Source organism: Cucumis melo, chromosome 8 (genome assembly GCF_025177605.1).
Source record: "Cucumis melo cultivar AY chromosome 8, USDA_Cmelo_AY_1.0, whole genome shotgun sequence".
Taxonomy (NCBI): Eukaryota; Viridiplantae; Streptophyta; class Magnoliopsida; order Cucurbitales; family Cucurbitaceae; genus Cucumis; species Cucumis melo.
Window position 1 is genome coordinate 1904839 of NC_066864.1, and position 16474 is coordinate 1921312.

The window sequence follows — 16474 nt, forward strand, 5'->3', positions numbered from 1 at the left end:
AGTATTTGCAATCAAGCCAAGGACGACCTTGACCAATTTTAGTTTTTTGGAGGGTTGCTTTCCAAATTTAAAATAATAAATATTAATATTCATTACCCACTTAATCAATTAATTAAAGAGAGTTCATTAATTAATTAAAGAGAGTTTCAATTTTTCAAATCCTCTTATTATGCACTCGAGCAGACCCAATTCAGATTCACCCACCTTCTTGTTTTGACCAATAAAAAGAAAAATGGAAAACAACAAACGAAGTACTTAATTCTCAGATACCCTTTTGATTTTCCCTATTTACTATTTCTATATTTTTCCCATGATTTCCATTTACTTATCTTTAGTATGAGTGTTTTCATTTGTGTGAATGACTTTTGAATTGAACTAGCGGGCGACTCGATTTTCGATTCATATGATATGTATCCGTTTGCATATGATATGTATCTATATGAAAATTTTTGCGTGTATTTTTTGTCTTTGAGAAAGAATAACTTTACCATTGAAAATTAGGCTCTTGGCATTGTGTTTGTCGCACAAAACAAATGTGTCAATGTTATTCACTCATTATTCTACACTCTTTGACGACTAAGCCAAAGCTGTCCCCTTTTTATTTTCTCTCTCTTTCTCTCTCTCTTAATCTACTTTCTCACTTCAAATTAATTTATAGAGAACTAAAAAGATGCATTTTTTTTTTGTTAATTCCAAAATTATTTGAGGGAAAAGGGAAAAAAAAAGAAAAAGAAAAACGGTCGAATTATACAATTGGAGGAAGGATTTTGCATTGATGTTCTCTGCAGTGCAAATAAACTCTATTCCGGATACAAATTCCAAAGACATTCAATTTAAAATACAAAAAATAATGAACGACATTAAATGGATTAATAGCTGAATTGACATTGAATTCAAGAAGAAGAAGGAGGTGGACCTGGTCGCGGAGGGGAAGTGATCGGAAATAGTGGCAAAAGCTCCGGCTCCGATTCTCTGGGAGTGGTGGCCGGTGAAGGGTGCAAGTAAAATCCTTTTTCTCTAATGGCTTTAGCCTCTGCTTCTTCATCCAAACCCGAATTGCTAGAACTGACATTATTGTTCGTCGGTTCAGAATTCAACGGCTGCGATCGGCCGAAGGGGTCGGGAATGAGCGGGGTGACGGGGCTGAGGACGAGTGAGGGGAAATCCAGCATACTGGGAGAGAGAACTTCAGGGAGGTTATGGTTATTATTTCGTAGAGAAGAAACAGAGGAGGCAAAAACAGGGTTGATAATTTGGAGGTTATGGAGGGCATTTCTTCGCTCATAGAGCTTGAAATTGGAGTGTTGGCGTTTGGGGATTGATTTAATGGGAGGGATGGGGGATTTAGAAGGCGGGTCTGGTGTAGAAATTTGCTTGGCGGTTTCTGGCGAGCCGGTGAGCATTTGAACAACTTGTTTAAAGGAAGAGGTATCGGCTTGAACGAAAGTGGTGGGGTATGGATTAGTGGAATCGGATCTGTTAAGGATTTTTGGGGGCGGGGGTTGAAAAGCATCGGCGGTGGTGGATGAAGTGGAAGTGAAGGAGGAATTTGGATGAGAAATTTTCATGGAGGAAGAGAAGATTAGCAGAAGAAGAATGTGTAGAGAGATGATGAAGAAGTGGGGAATCTGTGTGTTATGAGTTTGGTTTTAGTAAGAGAAGAAATTTTAGAGGGAGGGGGGAGACAGTTCACGCGCTATTATAGCGTTTCTTTCGCACTTTTATTTTGGGAAGATGAATTCACTTGGTTACCTGATTATTAAATAAAATTAAACCCTTTTCTCTTTCTTTTGTGGATAACAATTTCAATTTCAATTTTCTTTTCCTCTTTTTTCTTTTTTTTTTTTACTTTCAACGTTAACTTTTACCCTCACATTAGTTCACTTCGTTTTAACCTTGCACTTTCACTTTCACTTTCAATCTATAATTTAATTTTAATACATGTTATCACTCAAAATTTCCCAATAAAATATCACCTTTTTACCCTCCCCCTAATTACATCTTTTAAGAATAAAAATTAAATCTATAATCACTTTTTTTTTTTATAAATTCATCAAAATTTATTAGTTATAGACCCCACTTGAGTGATATACAATCACTAACAACCTTTTATTAGTGACATGATCTATCATTAATAAACTTAAAAAAATAAAAATAAATCTAAATTTTCATTATGTTATATATACAAATATTTTAGATTTTATCAATATACTTGTAATCGTCCTTTATTTTAATAATTCAGTACACTAATAAAAAATCAACATCGATATAAAAAAAAATTAACTTATTAAATGGCACATAAAAACCAACTTTTTCCTTTTTGTGACAATCATACTAATTTCTATACATGATTGTTAATAAAAGAATAGCTAAAATCTACTCATTCCCTCCTTATCATATGTTAAAATGTCACGTTCCTATATGTCATACTATATTTAAAATTAAACCTAAGTTAAATATATATTAAAGCTGATTATTATTATTATTATTATTATTATTAATATAGCACTAAATGAAATGGGATTTTGGACAAGGATTCTTACTACTAATCTTGTTTAGTAATTTAGAATAAAGTGGAAACGTGGAATAGAATGTGTATTAAGAAAAGAAAAGAAAAGTTTAAACAAAAACGAAAGAGGTAGAAAGCACGCGGTGAGAGAGAGGGTGGGATTACGCGACAGGGAGAGAGGAAGTGAAGAAGCAAAGCAAAGCAAAGCAAAGAGTCTGAGTGTCGTTTGGAATTTTAGATAACAAAAACAGAAGAGTGTGGGGTCCACGCACAGATGGGAGAGTGAAGAAATCGTCAAATCTAAATTCAATTTTTCCCATTGACTTTTTAACAATCCCCATAAGCACTCAACACCACACCACCGCTTTTCAATAAAACACTACATAATAATAATAATAATAATAATAATAATAAACAATTTTTACTCATTCCTTTTTTCTTTTTTCTCAAATTATTATTTTTTAATTCGATATATAATTCTACTAAATTATTAACATTAAAAAAAATAATATGGTGGAAATGGAAAAAAAAATAGCAATAATATATTTTGAAAATCGTGCTTAACTCCAATTTATCCAAAAGGTGGGAGGAAAAAAATTATGCCAATTATTTGGTTCAAATAATTCAAAAATTGTATGTTACAAAGTCCCTCTTTTGCCCTCTCATTATTTGGAGCATTTAAGGTTCGATATTTTTGTCCCCTATTCCATTATTTTTATATCAAAAACCAACCATTATTATATTTTTAACGTTACTCATAATTAATTTAAGTAGGTGAGAATTATGGATTTACAGTCATTTAAGTATGTATTTCACTATTTAAAAAAAAATTAAATGGTACCGTTTAATTATTGGTTTAAAAAAAAAGAAAAAAGAGTTGAAGGGTTCTTCAAAATGTCAAATTAGATTTATTTAAAAAAATTAATTATTGCACGAAGTTGGAATGTGTTGACAAATTTTTTTAATTCATAATTTCACTATCATCGGTATCACACACACAAATAAATGAGGTCAACAAGTTATAATGTAACCTTGAAAAGAACGGTCTCCTGAGACTTAACGTTACTCTTTTCCTTTTTTTTTTTTTGAAAAAGATGGGTAATTATCATTACATAAGACTTCAAAATATGGCACGAAAATTTCTTCATCTACAGTACTCTTAGCCCAACCAAGAAAGTTGTTTGAGAGTAAAAAAGACAATGTTGAAAAAGAAAAATCTTACAAAATCAAATTTTGTAATTTAGTTTTTTTTTTTTTTTTTTCCTTTCTGTCATCATGTTAGTGTTATAGTTATTCTTTTGTTTCACTTTTCAAGGAAGGAAGAATAAGAGAAGAGAAAAGGTGTCGTAGAGGAGGAAGGGTATAAAAAGGATCAATAAAGTAGAAGTCATACTTAGTTGAACTATGTTCAAGATGATCAATTTAGAAAACCTATTTTAAAGACTTAAAACCAAATAATATTAACATTAGAGCTTCTTTGCTTAAAAAAAGAAAAAAGAAAAAGTAATATATTAGTTATATGTGTAGATGTAGAAGTTTAAGGGTCAGAAATTTTTGATAGTTAGGTTTATTAAATTGTAGTAAATAAGTTTGGTAAAACAAGAAACCAAAAATTAATGGTCCACTGGCTCATCCAAAAAAAACAAAACGGCAAATTGATATTAAAAATAGACTCATAATTTGAGTTTGTGTGTCATTTTTGTTTTGTTGGTAATTAAATCTCACGTGTGAAAGCAATCTTAATTAGTTTAGATGTTATGTATTGCAAATACTCACTACTCACAACCTTCGAATTCTCACCTTCCCTATCTACCAAACATTTCAGTGTTTGCTAACCCTTTCTTAGTCGAATATGTTTCTGTTTCGTAAGTTTGTTCTCGATACTTATCTTTTTAGTTTTTGAGATTTTTTAAAATATATCTATTTGATTTCCATGATTTCTAAAATGTACTCTTTTAGTCATCCAAATACGCATGTTCTTCAAAATTCGAAGATTAAAAAGATGATTTTTTGTAATTATTTAAAAAGAAGTTTACAACACAAGTTGGTTTAAGACAAACACTTCCACTCACTTTTTGGAAAAGAAATCTTTTAAGCCTTTAAATATAGATAAGCGAGAGATTATTCTTAAAATTATCAAAACGCCTCCAAAATCATCTACATTTTTACTATTTTATCATGGTTACCACCACCATTAGCTCTAATTGTCAGTTCCATTCCAGTGAAACGGTTTAACTATAAAACATTTTAAAATAAATTGCAAACCAATGTACCACATAGGTTTACCTATGAACTTTTTGAAATAAAAATATACACATAGGTAAAATAAAAAAAAAAAAAAAAAATCGTAATGATCACAAAGTGGACCGGAATGCAATTAACAGTGGAGCTCTCCAGGGTCTTATTTTAGAGAGTGAGCCCACAGCCCATAGAGAGAAAAAGAAGGGAAATGGGCCGTGTGGGTAGTTGTTAAATGGGCCATAAAGATCGGCCCAGTCCATAATTACAATCATAAGTCGTAATCTATTTTGAATAATTTTGTTTAAGGAAAAGATAAAACGATAATGATGATGTTTTAGGAGCGTCGAGCGTGGTTGGAGAGAAGATAGAGGCGCGTGGGGTCTGAAAAAAAGGAAGTAGTGGTCAGCAACATTATTGGCCAACCGAAACGGTCTAACAAAGCATAGACCCAATTATTATTATTATTATTATTATTATTATTTATATAAAAAAAAAGTATTATCTATTTTGCATGCAACTTTCCCTTTTATTGATTGGTTGGTCCACAACCCAAAACATACTTCCCTTTCTACCCTTTCCAAAAACCCACCCTCACTTATTTAAAATTCATCAACAGTAATAATGAAGAATTATTTTCTATAAACCAAAATTCTTTACAAAATTATTTATGATAGAAGTTGAAACAGTATTACTATCTTAAAATTATAATATCAATTCTGTAATTGCAATTTTTTGTTTTATTTGTAATTTTTTACCATGTAAAATAAATTTTCTACGATAAAAATATGTTTAAATTTTTAATTTGAATCGACCTCATTTCTAAAGATCAAAAAGCGCTTAATTTTAAGATTATAAAGTTATATTTTATCGTTTTAATAGAGTAGTGCAATTTTAACGTCTCTATCAAACTAATATTTATATTATTCCTTGCAAACATAAATTTGTATTGTTTGTTTCTTGACAAAGGAACGTGTTCAGAATCAAAAAGTGAAATGGGTTGAAAAAGAGTAACAAAAGAAAGGAACCAAATATCGATTTCCCCCCTTAGACCTTTTTAGATCTATATCCCATTTCACTTTATGAAAAGATAATATAAGAAAAAGAAACATTTAAATTAACATATTATTTGTACCATAAAAATCCCAACTCAAACTAACAACGAAGTAACAACCAAACCATGCCGTACAGAAAGGCAGCAGCAGAATTCAGAACCCCAACAACCGAAGGAAACGACATCGTTTAAAAGGCATAATAACAATTAAAAACAAAAAACATAAACGACGACTAATGATGAGGGCAAGTGGGTTCGAAGGCAAAAGGGCCAACAGAGTAGAGAACGAAGGGGAGTTTATTAGCGTCGATGTAAGACTTCTGAGGGCGGAGAGGGGCTCCGGCAGCGCCGCCGTGGAGAGCGGAGGGCTTGCTGCAAGTGGGGGAAGGGGATTTGCCGAGAACGACCTTGCACTTATGGAAGGCGTAGCTGGTGATGGCCTTTGGGGCAGTGATGAAGAAATAGCCGTTCTTGTCAGTGGTTGCTGTTTGGACCAATGGGTATTTAGTGTTCTGACAAATAAGCTTCACGCTTGCACCTGTCACCCAATTAATCATCATCATCATCTTTTAACGATTACATTACATTTACATTTATACCTTATCTATCATATCATGTCATACTGCAAAGTTGCAGCCTTTTGAATTCTTGTACCATACCATCCCTCATGTTTGGCTCGTGATACTATTTAATTTTCAAATATTATCTTACTGTATTTGTTATAATTAGTACCTATGTGGTAATTTTGGTTTAATTTTATTTGTCTAATTTTACTTTATATGACTTTTAATAAATCTAAAATTAATTTTAAAGAACCACAATTAAGATTTATTAAAAGTTTTACTTTTGAATTTAAACAAAGTCTCAGATTACAAAAATTAAAAATGATATTTTAACTAAATTATTTTCGTATCTACTTTTTTTTTTCTTTCTGTTTTCCTTCTTTTGTTTCTATAGTAGAGGGAAAATATCTTGTAAGTTTTCATTGGTGAGCAAGACCAGATTTTTTTTTAATTATTTGGTTTTTAAGGATTCTAAAACTTAAGATTATAACACAATTTTTAAACCTTTAAATTTTCCCGTTAGTAATATAATATTTTCCATATTTTTTTAATGAAAAAAAGCCGTGTATTGAATTTTTTTTAATTAAAAAAAAAAGGAACTTTTAAAAATTTGTTTATGGTTTTACTAAGATTTTAACTCTTCTACTTAAAAGAATGATTGAAAAAAGTTGCATCAATGACAAAACTAGGGTTTAACACATGGTATTTTTGTTTTTAATTGTGTGAGAAAAATGTTTTTGTAACTTTTTATATTAGATACAATGATAATGAGATGCCTACAAAGTAGAGGTCTTTGTTAGATCAAAGGAAAACATCGGGAATGAGAAGCTATAAGTATGAAGTCGTTTAGGAGAAACGAACAAAAAAAAGTGAACATTTTCATTGTGGTATTTTTAATGTACTAAATCTAATATGGGGGTATAAGCTCCTAATTGTCATTAAAAGAAATGGAGAACAATAAGATTTGAAGAAATGTGTTAATACATAGTAAATTAGTAGAAAATAAAACGACACAAGTAAAAGCAAATTAAAGCTAAGAGTGCGTACAAAAACAGAGGACCCTGAAAAGTATCAACACTTTCAAGGAAGCAAAAGAGGCGTAAGCGATAGAATTTATGTTAGAAAAGTTTAGAATAACGAACCGGCGACGGGGGTAGCTCCGAGCAGTGTGTCAGCACCCGCATATTTACAGGACTTGCAATACACAACACCTTGAACCGAAATGAAGCTCCTCACCAACCGAGGTTTCGGAGGGTAGATCGGAGCCGGCGAGTGAGTCGGAGGAGGCACTGGGCTGACATTATGGTGGTGGTGGTGGTGGTGGGCGGGAGCTGGCGAGTGAGCCGGCGAGTGAGTTGGAGGGAGATGGTGAGAGGGCGCATTTGCCGGTGGGTGAACCGGAGGCTGGCCGTGGGCGTGATGGCGGTGGTGTGTTGGCGGGTGAGCCGGAGGGTGAAGGGGCAAATGGGTGGGTGGAGGTAATGGTGCCGGCGTGGGAGCGTGGTGGTGGTGGGGAAGGGGGAGTGTTTCGGCCGGTGTGATGTCGTCAGCGGCGGAGAAGGCGAAAATGGCGAAGAAGAAAAAGGAAAAGAAAGACAGGGAGATGAGATTAAAAGCCATGGATGGGGAATTTATGAATGAAGAGGACGACATTGGCAGAGTTTAGGGCGAAAGATATATAGCACTTCCACGCTTGCACTGCACCTCTTTTCATTTATTTTACTTTTCCATAATACAAATAATATGTTGAATTTTGACCAAATGGACTTCAATTCTTTTAATAAATCAAGGACAAAATTATTCTTGGTTTTAAGTTTTGGATGTAGTTTCATCTAACAAATTCATGTGTTATGGAAAAATTAAATTTAATAATTTTTTCTTTTTTAGTTGTTTTGATTATAAATATTTTATCAATTTTTTCTATTTAAAAAAAAAAAAAATCGAAAAGATTTTAATTTTGATAATAAGTTTTTCAATTTAATCTCTAAATTCTAAAAATACCGTGATTTCACCTTTCTGAGATCCATTTAATATTGTTTTTATTTTATCACTAAATTTCAAGATTTTTATTTATAATCTTAAATTTACATGAAATCTTTATTTTTAGTACTTAGAATAGATGTCTATTGATTTAATTTCTTAAACTATAAAAACTAAGTCTTACCATTATTATTATTATTCTCGTTCTGTTCTAGATCACTTTTATGGCTTTGTTTCTCATCATCCTCGTCTTCTACACTTTCGTTTGTTGTTTTAAAAAAACTCTACTGTAGCATGTCATAAGAGAAAGAATAAATAATTATGTTTGTTGTTACACGTTATTGTATGTCGTGAACAAAATATACAGAATATAACATAATTGTTGATATCTGTGAATATATAAAGAAAGGATGCATTTGATAAATTAAGAAGGGACGGGGATTTAGATGGAAGTAAAGGAAATTGAATATTAAACAAGCTCTTTTTTTTTTTTTTTTTTTTTTTTTGTTAATCTATTAAATAGTACAAAATTACATGGGGAGATAATAATGAATGATGTATATTTTATCTTTATAAATAAATACAAAGATAGTGAGAAATTAATAATTGTGTCTCCTTTTTCTTTACTGTTTTAATTATTCACCTTATTTCTTTCCATCTGATTAACCTTTTTTTTTTTTAAACTATAATTGAAAATTAAATGAGTGAGGGTAAAATTTAAAAAAGAAAAGTAAAAAAGAGAGGGGGAAAAGATTACAAAGTTTGATAATATTAATAGGGTAATGGGATCATGTGCTAATACCGTTGTAGAATGACCCTACGCTTGAAAATAAAAAAAGAACACAGAAAGGTTTTGAATTTTTGGGTTTCGAGGATTGCAGAGGAGAGGGAAAAGGACAGAGAGACGCGAAAGGACAGGATACGATTTTGATTTTGAAAAAGAAGAAGAGCCTCCGAAATCATGTCTTCTTCAACGGCACGATTCTCACTCTTTACCTTTCCTCTGCTTCCCGTTTTACCCTTTTTCCTCTATTTAGGCCTTCCATCTTCTTTTTTTTCTCGGCCTCACCAATATAGCAAATCTTTCTCAATGTTTTAAAAAGTTTTTAATAGCATTTTTGGAAATTATTTATAGAAAGTAAATAGGATCGCCCATAAGAATAGCAACGTAGAAGATTTATTTTGAATAAATGGTAAATTTTTATTTAAATTGATAAAATTGAAAAATATGAAAAACTAATTGCTGAAATAACGTCTTGAATATTCCCGCTGAAAAAATTGATTCCTAAATACAATTATTTAAAAAACTACAAATATCCTATAATTAAAATCAAAAAACAATTATGTATTATTTATGAAATTATTGTTAAATCAACATAATTTGAGGATGAAAATGGTGTAAATGAAGTTTGTTATTTTAGCATTATTTCAAGGACCGACAATGTAACTCTAGTATGTTTAACATAATTTTAGGGCATTTAAACTAATTATTTAAAATTAAAGTGTAAAAATTGAATTTAAAAATAAAGTTAAAAATTGAGATGAAAACTAACTATTTTAGAGTGAGATATATATTTCAAAACTTAAAAGGTTAACAAATATCATATATGTATTATGTATTATTTATATATATTTTTTTATAAATAGTTTGAATAATAAAAAATGTGAAATAATTGAATTTATATTAAAATATGAATTTAAATTAACGATTTTAGGGATGATATAAATTATAGATTCAAATTGTTATTAAAATTTTGTAATATGTATTATTTAATAAATTTTTGATAAATAATATGAAATATAAAAGATTGTGAATTGATTGATTTAAATCCTAATAATTATGGAATGTTGAAACTAAATCCATATTTTTAGGGGATGTTGGTGATAATATTTTTTGATTTAGTTAATATTTTGATATTTTGTTTGATTTTTTGACCGATATTTGTATGCCTTTGTAAAGGGTATACTAAAAAAACATCCAGGTTTTTGCCATAAATTAAAATGTTTTTGGGATTTGCTATATTTTTCAATTTACAATCCAATATTTTGCTATTTTGATGGAAATAACAAATTGAAACTAAGAGTATATTTTTAGGGATTGTTGGAACAATATAATATTTTACTGATTTAGTTAAGAATTGTGTATTTACAAATATGTATTTGTGATATGTTGTATTATTTGTATATGGAAAGGTAAATTTGAGCAAAAAAAGATGAAAATTATTATTCTTAGTTTTGTCATTAAAATAATTTAACAGTTTGCTATTTTTCTTTTTTTTATCCATAAATTTATTATTTCCTTTCGGTGATAATTTACTCAGATAGGTTCGTGCTCTTATAAGTATATAAAGTATCATTTACTTTTGGATGGACTGGAATTTCAATTTTGCAACGTGCCTCTTGTGAATGGCTTGTAAATGGTTGAAAAGATTTGTAGTCAAATTACATCTTTACCTTTATCTCAAGGTAAAAGGATTCATAGATTTTTTATTTTTCAAGATTTGGAAATGTAATGTAATGTACCTGCCTTGTTTAATTTTTCAAGAAAACGTTTCATGTAAGCATAATTTTCAAATTCAGTTCCATAAACACAAAACAATTAGTTTTGATCGGAAAGTTTGCTTGATCAATCCAGGTAAAGCATAATTTGTTCCTTTTTCTACCGACAAATTCGAAGTCGAACACAATCGCTAACCCAAATACCACAACAACAGGATAAATAGTAGAACATGATGCAGTCGAAAATCCAAGAGCAAAATAAAATGGGCGATTAAGAAAAACCAAACCAAAACCCAATCTTTGATCTCAAAATTATTTGATACAAACATTCCTCTTCCTAACCCAACATATTTCCGAAGGCATCTGCCCGCCATTTCTCATAAACACCCTTTAGATATCCAAGCTGAATGGACGGCCAAGATCAAATTCTAAACTAGGGTTTTTCCTTCCTGTTCCCCAGAGAAAGCAAAAACTTAATTAATCATATCCTAAATAAATGGAATAAAATCTCCATTCCCTTGATTACGATAGTATTCGAGGGAGAGGCATCAGATTCAGAATCGAACTAACCCAAACAAACTGAACAAAAACAGATTCCATCCAATGCTTCTTATCCCGAAATGAAAGGTTATGTACCAATCACCATCCCACCACGTATGACAAACAAAGCAAACTCAATGAATCAACCCATATAAGTCGGTAAATCTACAAACCAAATTTAAAAAACATAATAACATTATAAACAATAGACATGTTTACATAAAAATTAAATGAAATTAGTTTGAAAATTATGAATCAAAATTAAAAGAAAAAACATTATATAAAGAGAGAAGACGGTGTATCCTATCCGTGCGAACCGTACCAAAAAAAGAATGGTAGAAAGGAGGGTGGGAAATTGGGATGGCGTTTGGGTAAAGGGTAAAAAGAAAGTTCCGTCCGTACCTAAATAAATAAATGATATATTATTAATTGCCGAAAATGACCTCAACAATTCCACAAATTTCTTCCTCAATATTATTCTCTCTCTCTCTCTCTCTCTCTCTCTCTCTTCTCTTTCCGTGTTTTACGACTATTTCATTAATGTGGTTCCCACCATGCACCGTCACATCTCTCCTCCTTCTTTCTAATTATAAACTTTTAACATTATATTTAACCTTACAACTTACCATATCCCAACATTAATCCCTATCGTTTTTAAGTCCTCACACCTACTACATCTATTTTTAATAAAACATAACATATATTGACTTTTTTCATAATCAAAAAAATTACGTGTTATTATTTGCACTATAAATTTTCAAATTCTATTTATTTTTCTTATTTGTAAATTAAAAAATTATTATTTTAAGATAAATGAAATGAAATTATTGTTTTTAATTGGAAATTTTGACCGAAAGCACCCATTTTTAGAATTTCACGATAAAAAAATATTTTTTTTTTGTTATTTAAAAAAACAAAACTACTGGAGGAAAAATTAAAACAAATTACCTTTTAAATTGAGTTGGTTTTCTAAAATATAGAAAAGGCAACTTTTGAGATTATTTTAGAGGAGATAGCGAAACAGAGCCTTAATACCTTGTCTTCGTCAAACTAGAAACAAAAGAAAGAAAAAAAGAAATATCCCCTTCTATGGAATCTTATTTACTACCGCCCCCCATTCTTCTCCTTCTTTTGCTTCCCCACTACAATAACGTAAATTACTTTTTTTTTCTTCTTCTACGACGATAGAAAATTCAAGGCGAAACTAAATCCTCCATTTTTGAATTCTATTTCAATTACTAACCCCCTCTTCTCCCCTAAGAGATGTGTTTCTTTGTTTCTTTTCTTTTCTTCGATCATTCCACAGATTTCTTCAGTGAATGCGGAGTGAATTGAAAGGTTTTCGACACGTTTTGTTCAAGTAAGGTCTTGATTCTTCCTGGGTTTTTCTTCTTACTGCTCGATTTTGGAATTATGGGTTCTTTTCTTCTTTGTATTTGGGGATTATTATTATTATTATTATTATTATTATTATTATTATTATTATTATTATTATTATTTCTGTCTTTTGTCCGGATTCTGGTTAATCGTCTTGTTTGAATAGTAAAAGGGGAGTTATTTATTTATTTGTTTATTTTGGAGTTTTATTTATTGTGGATCTCTGTGTGGGATTTGCCAGGCTTTTTACTCAAGGTGGAGTTTGACTTTGAAACCAAATTAAAAAGATGGATTAAAGGAGGAAGGGGGAGTTTGGTGTTAAACAGAACTCTGCTGCTTTGTGGCTTGAGAGTTTTCCCTGTTTCTGGTTGTTGGTTTTTGCTTTAAGCGATTGTTTTGCTGGTGGGAACGAATAGGATTTTTTGGGGGATCCAGAATCTCGATTATTTATTGAGTTGGCTCTTTGTGGATCTCAATGCTTCTTTAATTCGATGGAACAAAGAATGTTTCTTCCTTAGTCTTGATGGGTTTGAAGAAATCCAGCTTTTGGGGCCATCAAATTAATTGTACTCTTTTGTTTCCGAGAACCCAATTTCAGTTTAGTCCTCCTCCTGCGCAAGTGGGGGAGAAAATCAAGAACGTTTGTTGTTGCAAGATCTTTTGAGAGGTTCCATCTCGGGATTGCAGGAATCGGGTGGAAAAAAATGGACGAAGAGGCTAATTCTTGGCTTAGGAGAACGAAGTTTTCTCACACGGTTTATCATCGATGGGACTCATTAAGATTAAACCCAGTTCCGTTCATCGTCGAACCACCTCGCAATTCTGGCTTGAAATCGAGGCCTTCATCAGCTTCATCTGCCCAGAAGCCGAATCCTGATATTTCGAAGATTCAGCGAAGTTTCATATCCAATAAACAGAGGTCTCTGTCTCCTCTCCCTGAGAGCAACCTCTCTGAAGTTTTCAAGGAAGCAAAATCCGAGAGTAAGAGATTCTCAACTCCAACTCCTCGACTTAGAGGACGAACTAAGGAATTCAAGAACAAGCTATTCAATAAGGACCCTCAAGATTCAAAATCAGCCAATTCCAAGCCATCGTTGAATACCAGTCCCTTGAAGCAACTATCTTCAGGGAAAGGGGGTGATAAGTCAAAGTTGAAGGACTCTTCCTGGACTAAATATTTCGATTCTGGAAAAGTCACCGCGGTTGAATCAGCGGATGACTGGACTGTTGATCTCTCCAAGTTGTTTGTTGGATTAAGGTTTGCTCATGGAGCTCATAGTCGACTTTATCATGGAAAATACAACGACGAACCTGTTGCTGTTAAAATTATTAGAGTGCCTGATGATGACGAAAACGGAACGCTTGCGTCTCGATTGGAGAAGCAATTCACCAGAGAAGTTACCCTTCTATCGCGTCTCCATCATCCAAATGTTATAAAGGTAATTCAATTGTTAGATTGTAAATGATGTTTGAACTACATAGCAACTTTTTAGTTTTCTTGATCTTTGTTTGTTTTCTGTTGCAGTTTGTTGCTGCTTGTAGGAACCCACCTGTATACTGTGTCATTACTGAATATTTGTCTCAAGGATCATTAAGGGCATACTTACACAAACTCGAGCACCAATCCCTCCCTTTGCAAAAACTAATTAAATTTGCTTTAGATGTCGCTCGTGGCATGGAATACCTTCACTCACAAGGTGTAATTCATCGGGATCTTAAGCCTGAGAATGTTCTTATTGATGAAGACATGCACTTGAAAATTGCAGATTTTGGTATAGCTTGTCCTGAGGCCTTTTTTGACCCATTAGCTGATGATCCCGGAACCTACCGATGGATGGCACCGGAGATGATCAAACACAAACCTTGTAGTCGAAAGGTCGATGTGTACAGCTTTGGGCTTATGTTGTGGGAAATGGTATCCGGTGCAATTCCATACGAGGATATGACTCCCATTCAAGCAGCCTTTGCTGTTGTGAATAAGGTTAGTTTTAATTGATCACGTGTTCCTTGACTATCTTTCTTCCTTAGGTTTAACATGTGACTCATGGTGTTTCATTGATACCTATTCTATGTTTTCTTCGGAAAGTTCACATGTTCCATGTTTATATTGTGAGTGCTTCAATATCCTGCATGTGACCAGATGAAAATTGTGATTATTCATCGAATTTGGTTGTGTTTTTGAATCTCATTCCTCGTAGTCCCACAAATATCGACGCTTGTTATGGGATGCTGTTTTGAAAAGGTTTTATCTGTAAAGTTGAAGATGAAATTTAATTTGTTATCGGTCAATATCTTTGAAAGAAAAGTCTTTAAATCTGAGAAGCAAGTCATCATAATTGGCAGAAAACTGAGTTCGTACACATCAATTATTGATGACAAGGCATCCCCTCATTATAGGTAGTAGATGAAGTTTCGTTTTGAGGTTTGGTAGTATCAGTATACAGTCGGTTTTGTTGAAGAATATGCTCAAGCAACTAGTTTGAAAAAAAAAACCCATGTTTTTATGTTTGGTGGAGATTGTTTAGTCCCAACGCACGGGGCCACTGAGTTATGGTTTAGAATACTATACGGGTTTCTCAACACCAAATGTCACTTAAAGATTAGATGGGTACATGTGAACGAGCTTTCTTTTTGGCAATTTATCTTAGTGAAAGTAAGTGTACAGGTTATTTTTGTTAAATTTTCTTGGATACCCCAAGTTTCTCTATAATAGAAGTGGTTTACTATCTTGTATATTATATTCTTTCAGCAAAACTAAAAAAACTGTGTGCATTTTGTTTTCCAGAATCTTAGGCCTGTTATCTCAAGTGATTGTCCACTGGCAATGCGAGCTTTAATTGAGCAATGTTGGTCGCTACAACCGGACAAGAGACCCGATTTCTGGCAGATTGTGAAGGTATTAGAGCAATTTGAATCTTCGCTTGCCCGTGATGGGACACTGAATTTATTAGGTAACCCTCTGTCTAGTTTCCATGAGCATAAGAAAGGGCTCCTCCATTGGATTCAAAAGCTTGGCCCCCTACATCCCGAAACTTCACCCTTGCCGGTGCCGAAACCAAAATTCTCATAAGTCGTTCTCCATGTTACGACCTAGCTTTCGTAGTTGTTGTAGCCAAGTTTTTGCTTTTTGTAATTAAAACTAGACATTGTTCACTTCACTTTTTTTGGCTCTTGTTTATGATGAATTTGTGTATTTAGCATACTATTCCTGCCTTGATTCGATTCTTGTCTTGCAATAATCAAATGATCAGCATCTTGTAGGATCAAACCTTATTGAGATAAACACAACTAAGAAAAAAAGCAGAAGTGCCGTCTTTCTTTGTGTACATCTGCATCTTTCTGTCTTTTTTTTTTTTTTTTCTTTTTCTTTCTTTCCTTCTTTCCGTTTGAAGAATCTAAGCATTATCCTTTTCGTGCTCTTCTAGGAAAGAGGTATTTGGACATAATAACCTGACCATTTAGTTTTTGGACTCTTGGAAAATTAGTTCTCTTATTATTTTTCATTATAATTTCGTTTAACTTAAGTAAACTAGTTGGACTTCTTAGTTAAACTAATAATGAGAACAAATCCAAAATTTTCTCAATTGGCTTTTTTTTTTTTTAGTTTTCAAAATTTTTGTTTCTTTTAAACATTAATGAATTTACACAAAGATCATATATGGAACTAGTGGTTTATACTTGAAACTAAAAATCAAATACTTATTAAAATAGATT

At 32.1% G+C, this 16474-nt stretch overlaps 3 protein-coding genes across 4 annotated transcripts; 1 reads left to right on the plus strand and 2 right to left on the minus strand.

The window, feature by feature from the left end:
* Nucleotides 1-733: 733 nt before the first annotated feature.
* Nucleotides 734-1652, minus strand: LOC103484515 (VQ motif-containing protein 4-like). Its single transcript, XM_008441626.3, has one exon. The coding sequence runs from the start codon at nucleotides 1566-1568 to the stop codon at nucleotides 894-896; it is 675 nt and encodes a 224-aa protein (XP_008439848.1). The 5' UTR covers nucleotides 1569-1652; the 3' UTR covers nucleotides 734-893.
* Nucleotides 1653-5843: 4191 nt separating this feature from the next.
* On the minus strand, nucleotides 5844-8100 carry LOC103484516 (non-classical arabinogalactan protein 31-like). The gene is made up of 2 exons (XM_008441627.3): nucleotides 7507-8100; nucleotides 5844-6339 (listed from the first exon to the last, which is right to left on the minus strand). The coding sequence occupies exons 1-2, from the start codon at nucleotides 8015-8017 to the stop codon at nucleotides 6035-6037; spliced, it is 816 nt and encodes a 271-aa protein (XP_008439849.1). The 5' UTR covers nucleotides 8018-8100; the 3' UTR covers nucleotides 5844-6034.
* Nucleotides 8101-12374: 4274 nt separating this feature from the next.
* On the plus strand, nucleotides 12375-15965 carry LOC103484517 (serine/threonine/tyrosine-protein kinase HT1). Of its 2 annotated transcripts, none has more exons than XM_008441628.3 (4): nucleotides 12375-12743; nucleotides 13002-14199; nucleotides 14286-14741; nucleotides 15546-15965. In XM_008441628.3, exons 2-4 carry the CDS (start codon nucleotides 13465-13467, stop codon nucleotides 15828-15830), a joined length of 1476 nt encoding a protein of 491 aa, XP_008439850.1. In that variant the 5' UTR covers nucleotides 12375-12743; nucleotides 13002-13464; the 3' UTR covers nucleotides 15831-15965. The 2 variants fall into 2 exon arrangements, with proteins under 2 accessions (XP_008439850.1, XP_008439851.1); XM_008441629.3 differs by having other exon boundaries at nucleotides 12431-12748.
* Nucleotides 15966-16474: the final 509 nt, after the last annotated feature.

Coding starts and splice junctions, on each gene's coding strand:
- LOC103484515 (XM_008441626.3), bottom strand. CDS start 1,568: ATGAAAATTTCTCATCCAAATTCCTCCTTCACTTCCACTTCATCCACC.
- LOC103484516 (XM_008441627.3), bottom strand. CDS start 8,017: ATGTCGTCCTCTTCATTCATAAATTCCCCATCCATGGCTTTTAATCTC. Junction 6,340..7,506: donor CGGAGCTACCCCCGTCGCCG/GTTCGTTATTCT, acceptor ATTGGGTGACAG/GTGCAAGCGTGAAGCTTATT.
- LOC103484517 (XM_008441628.3), top strand. CDS start 13,465: ATGGACGAAGAGGCTAATTCTTGGCTTAGGAGAACGAAGTTTTCTCAC. Junction 14,200..14,285: donor ATCATCCAAATGTTATAAAG/GTAATTCAATTG, acceptor TTTCTGTTGCAG/TTTGTTGCTGCTTGTAGGAA. Junction 14,742..15,545: donor CCTTTGCTGTTGTGAATAAG/GTTAGTTTTAAT, acceptor TTTGTTTTCCAG/AATCTTAGGCCTGTTATCTC.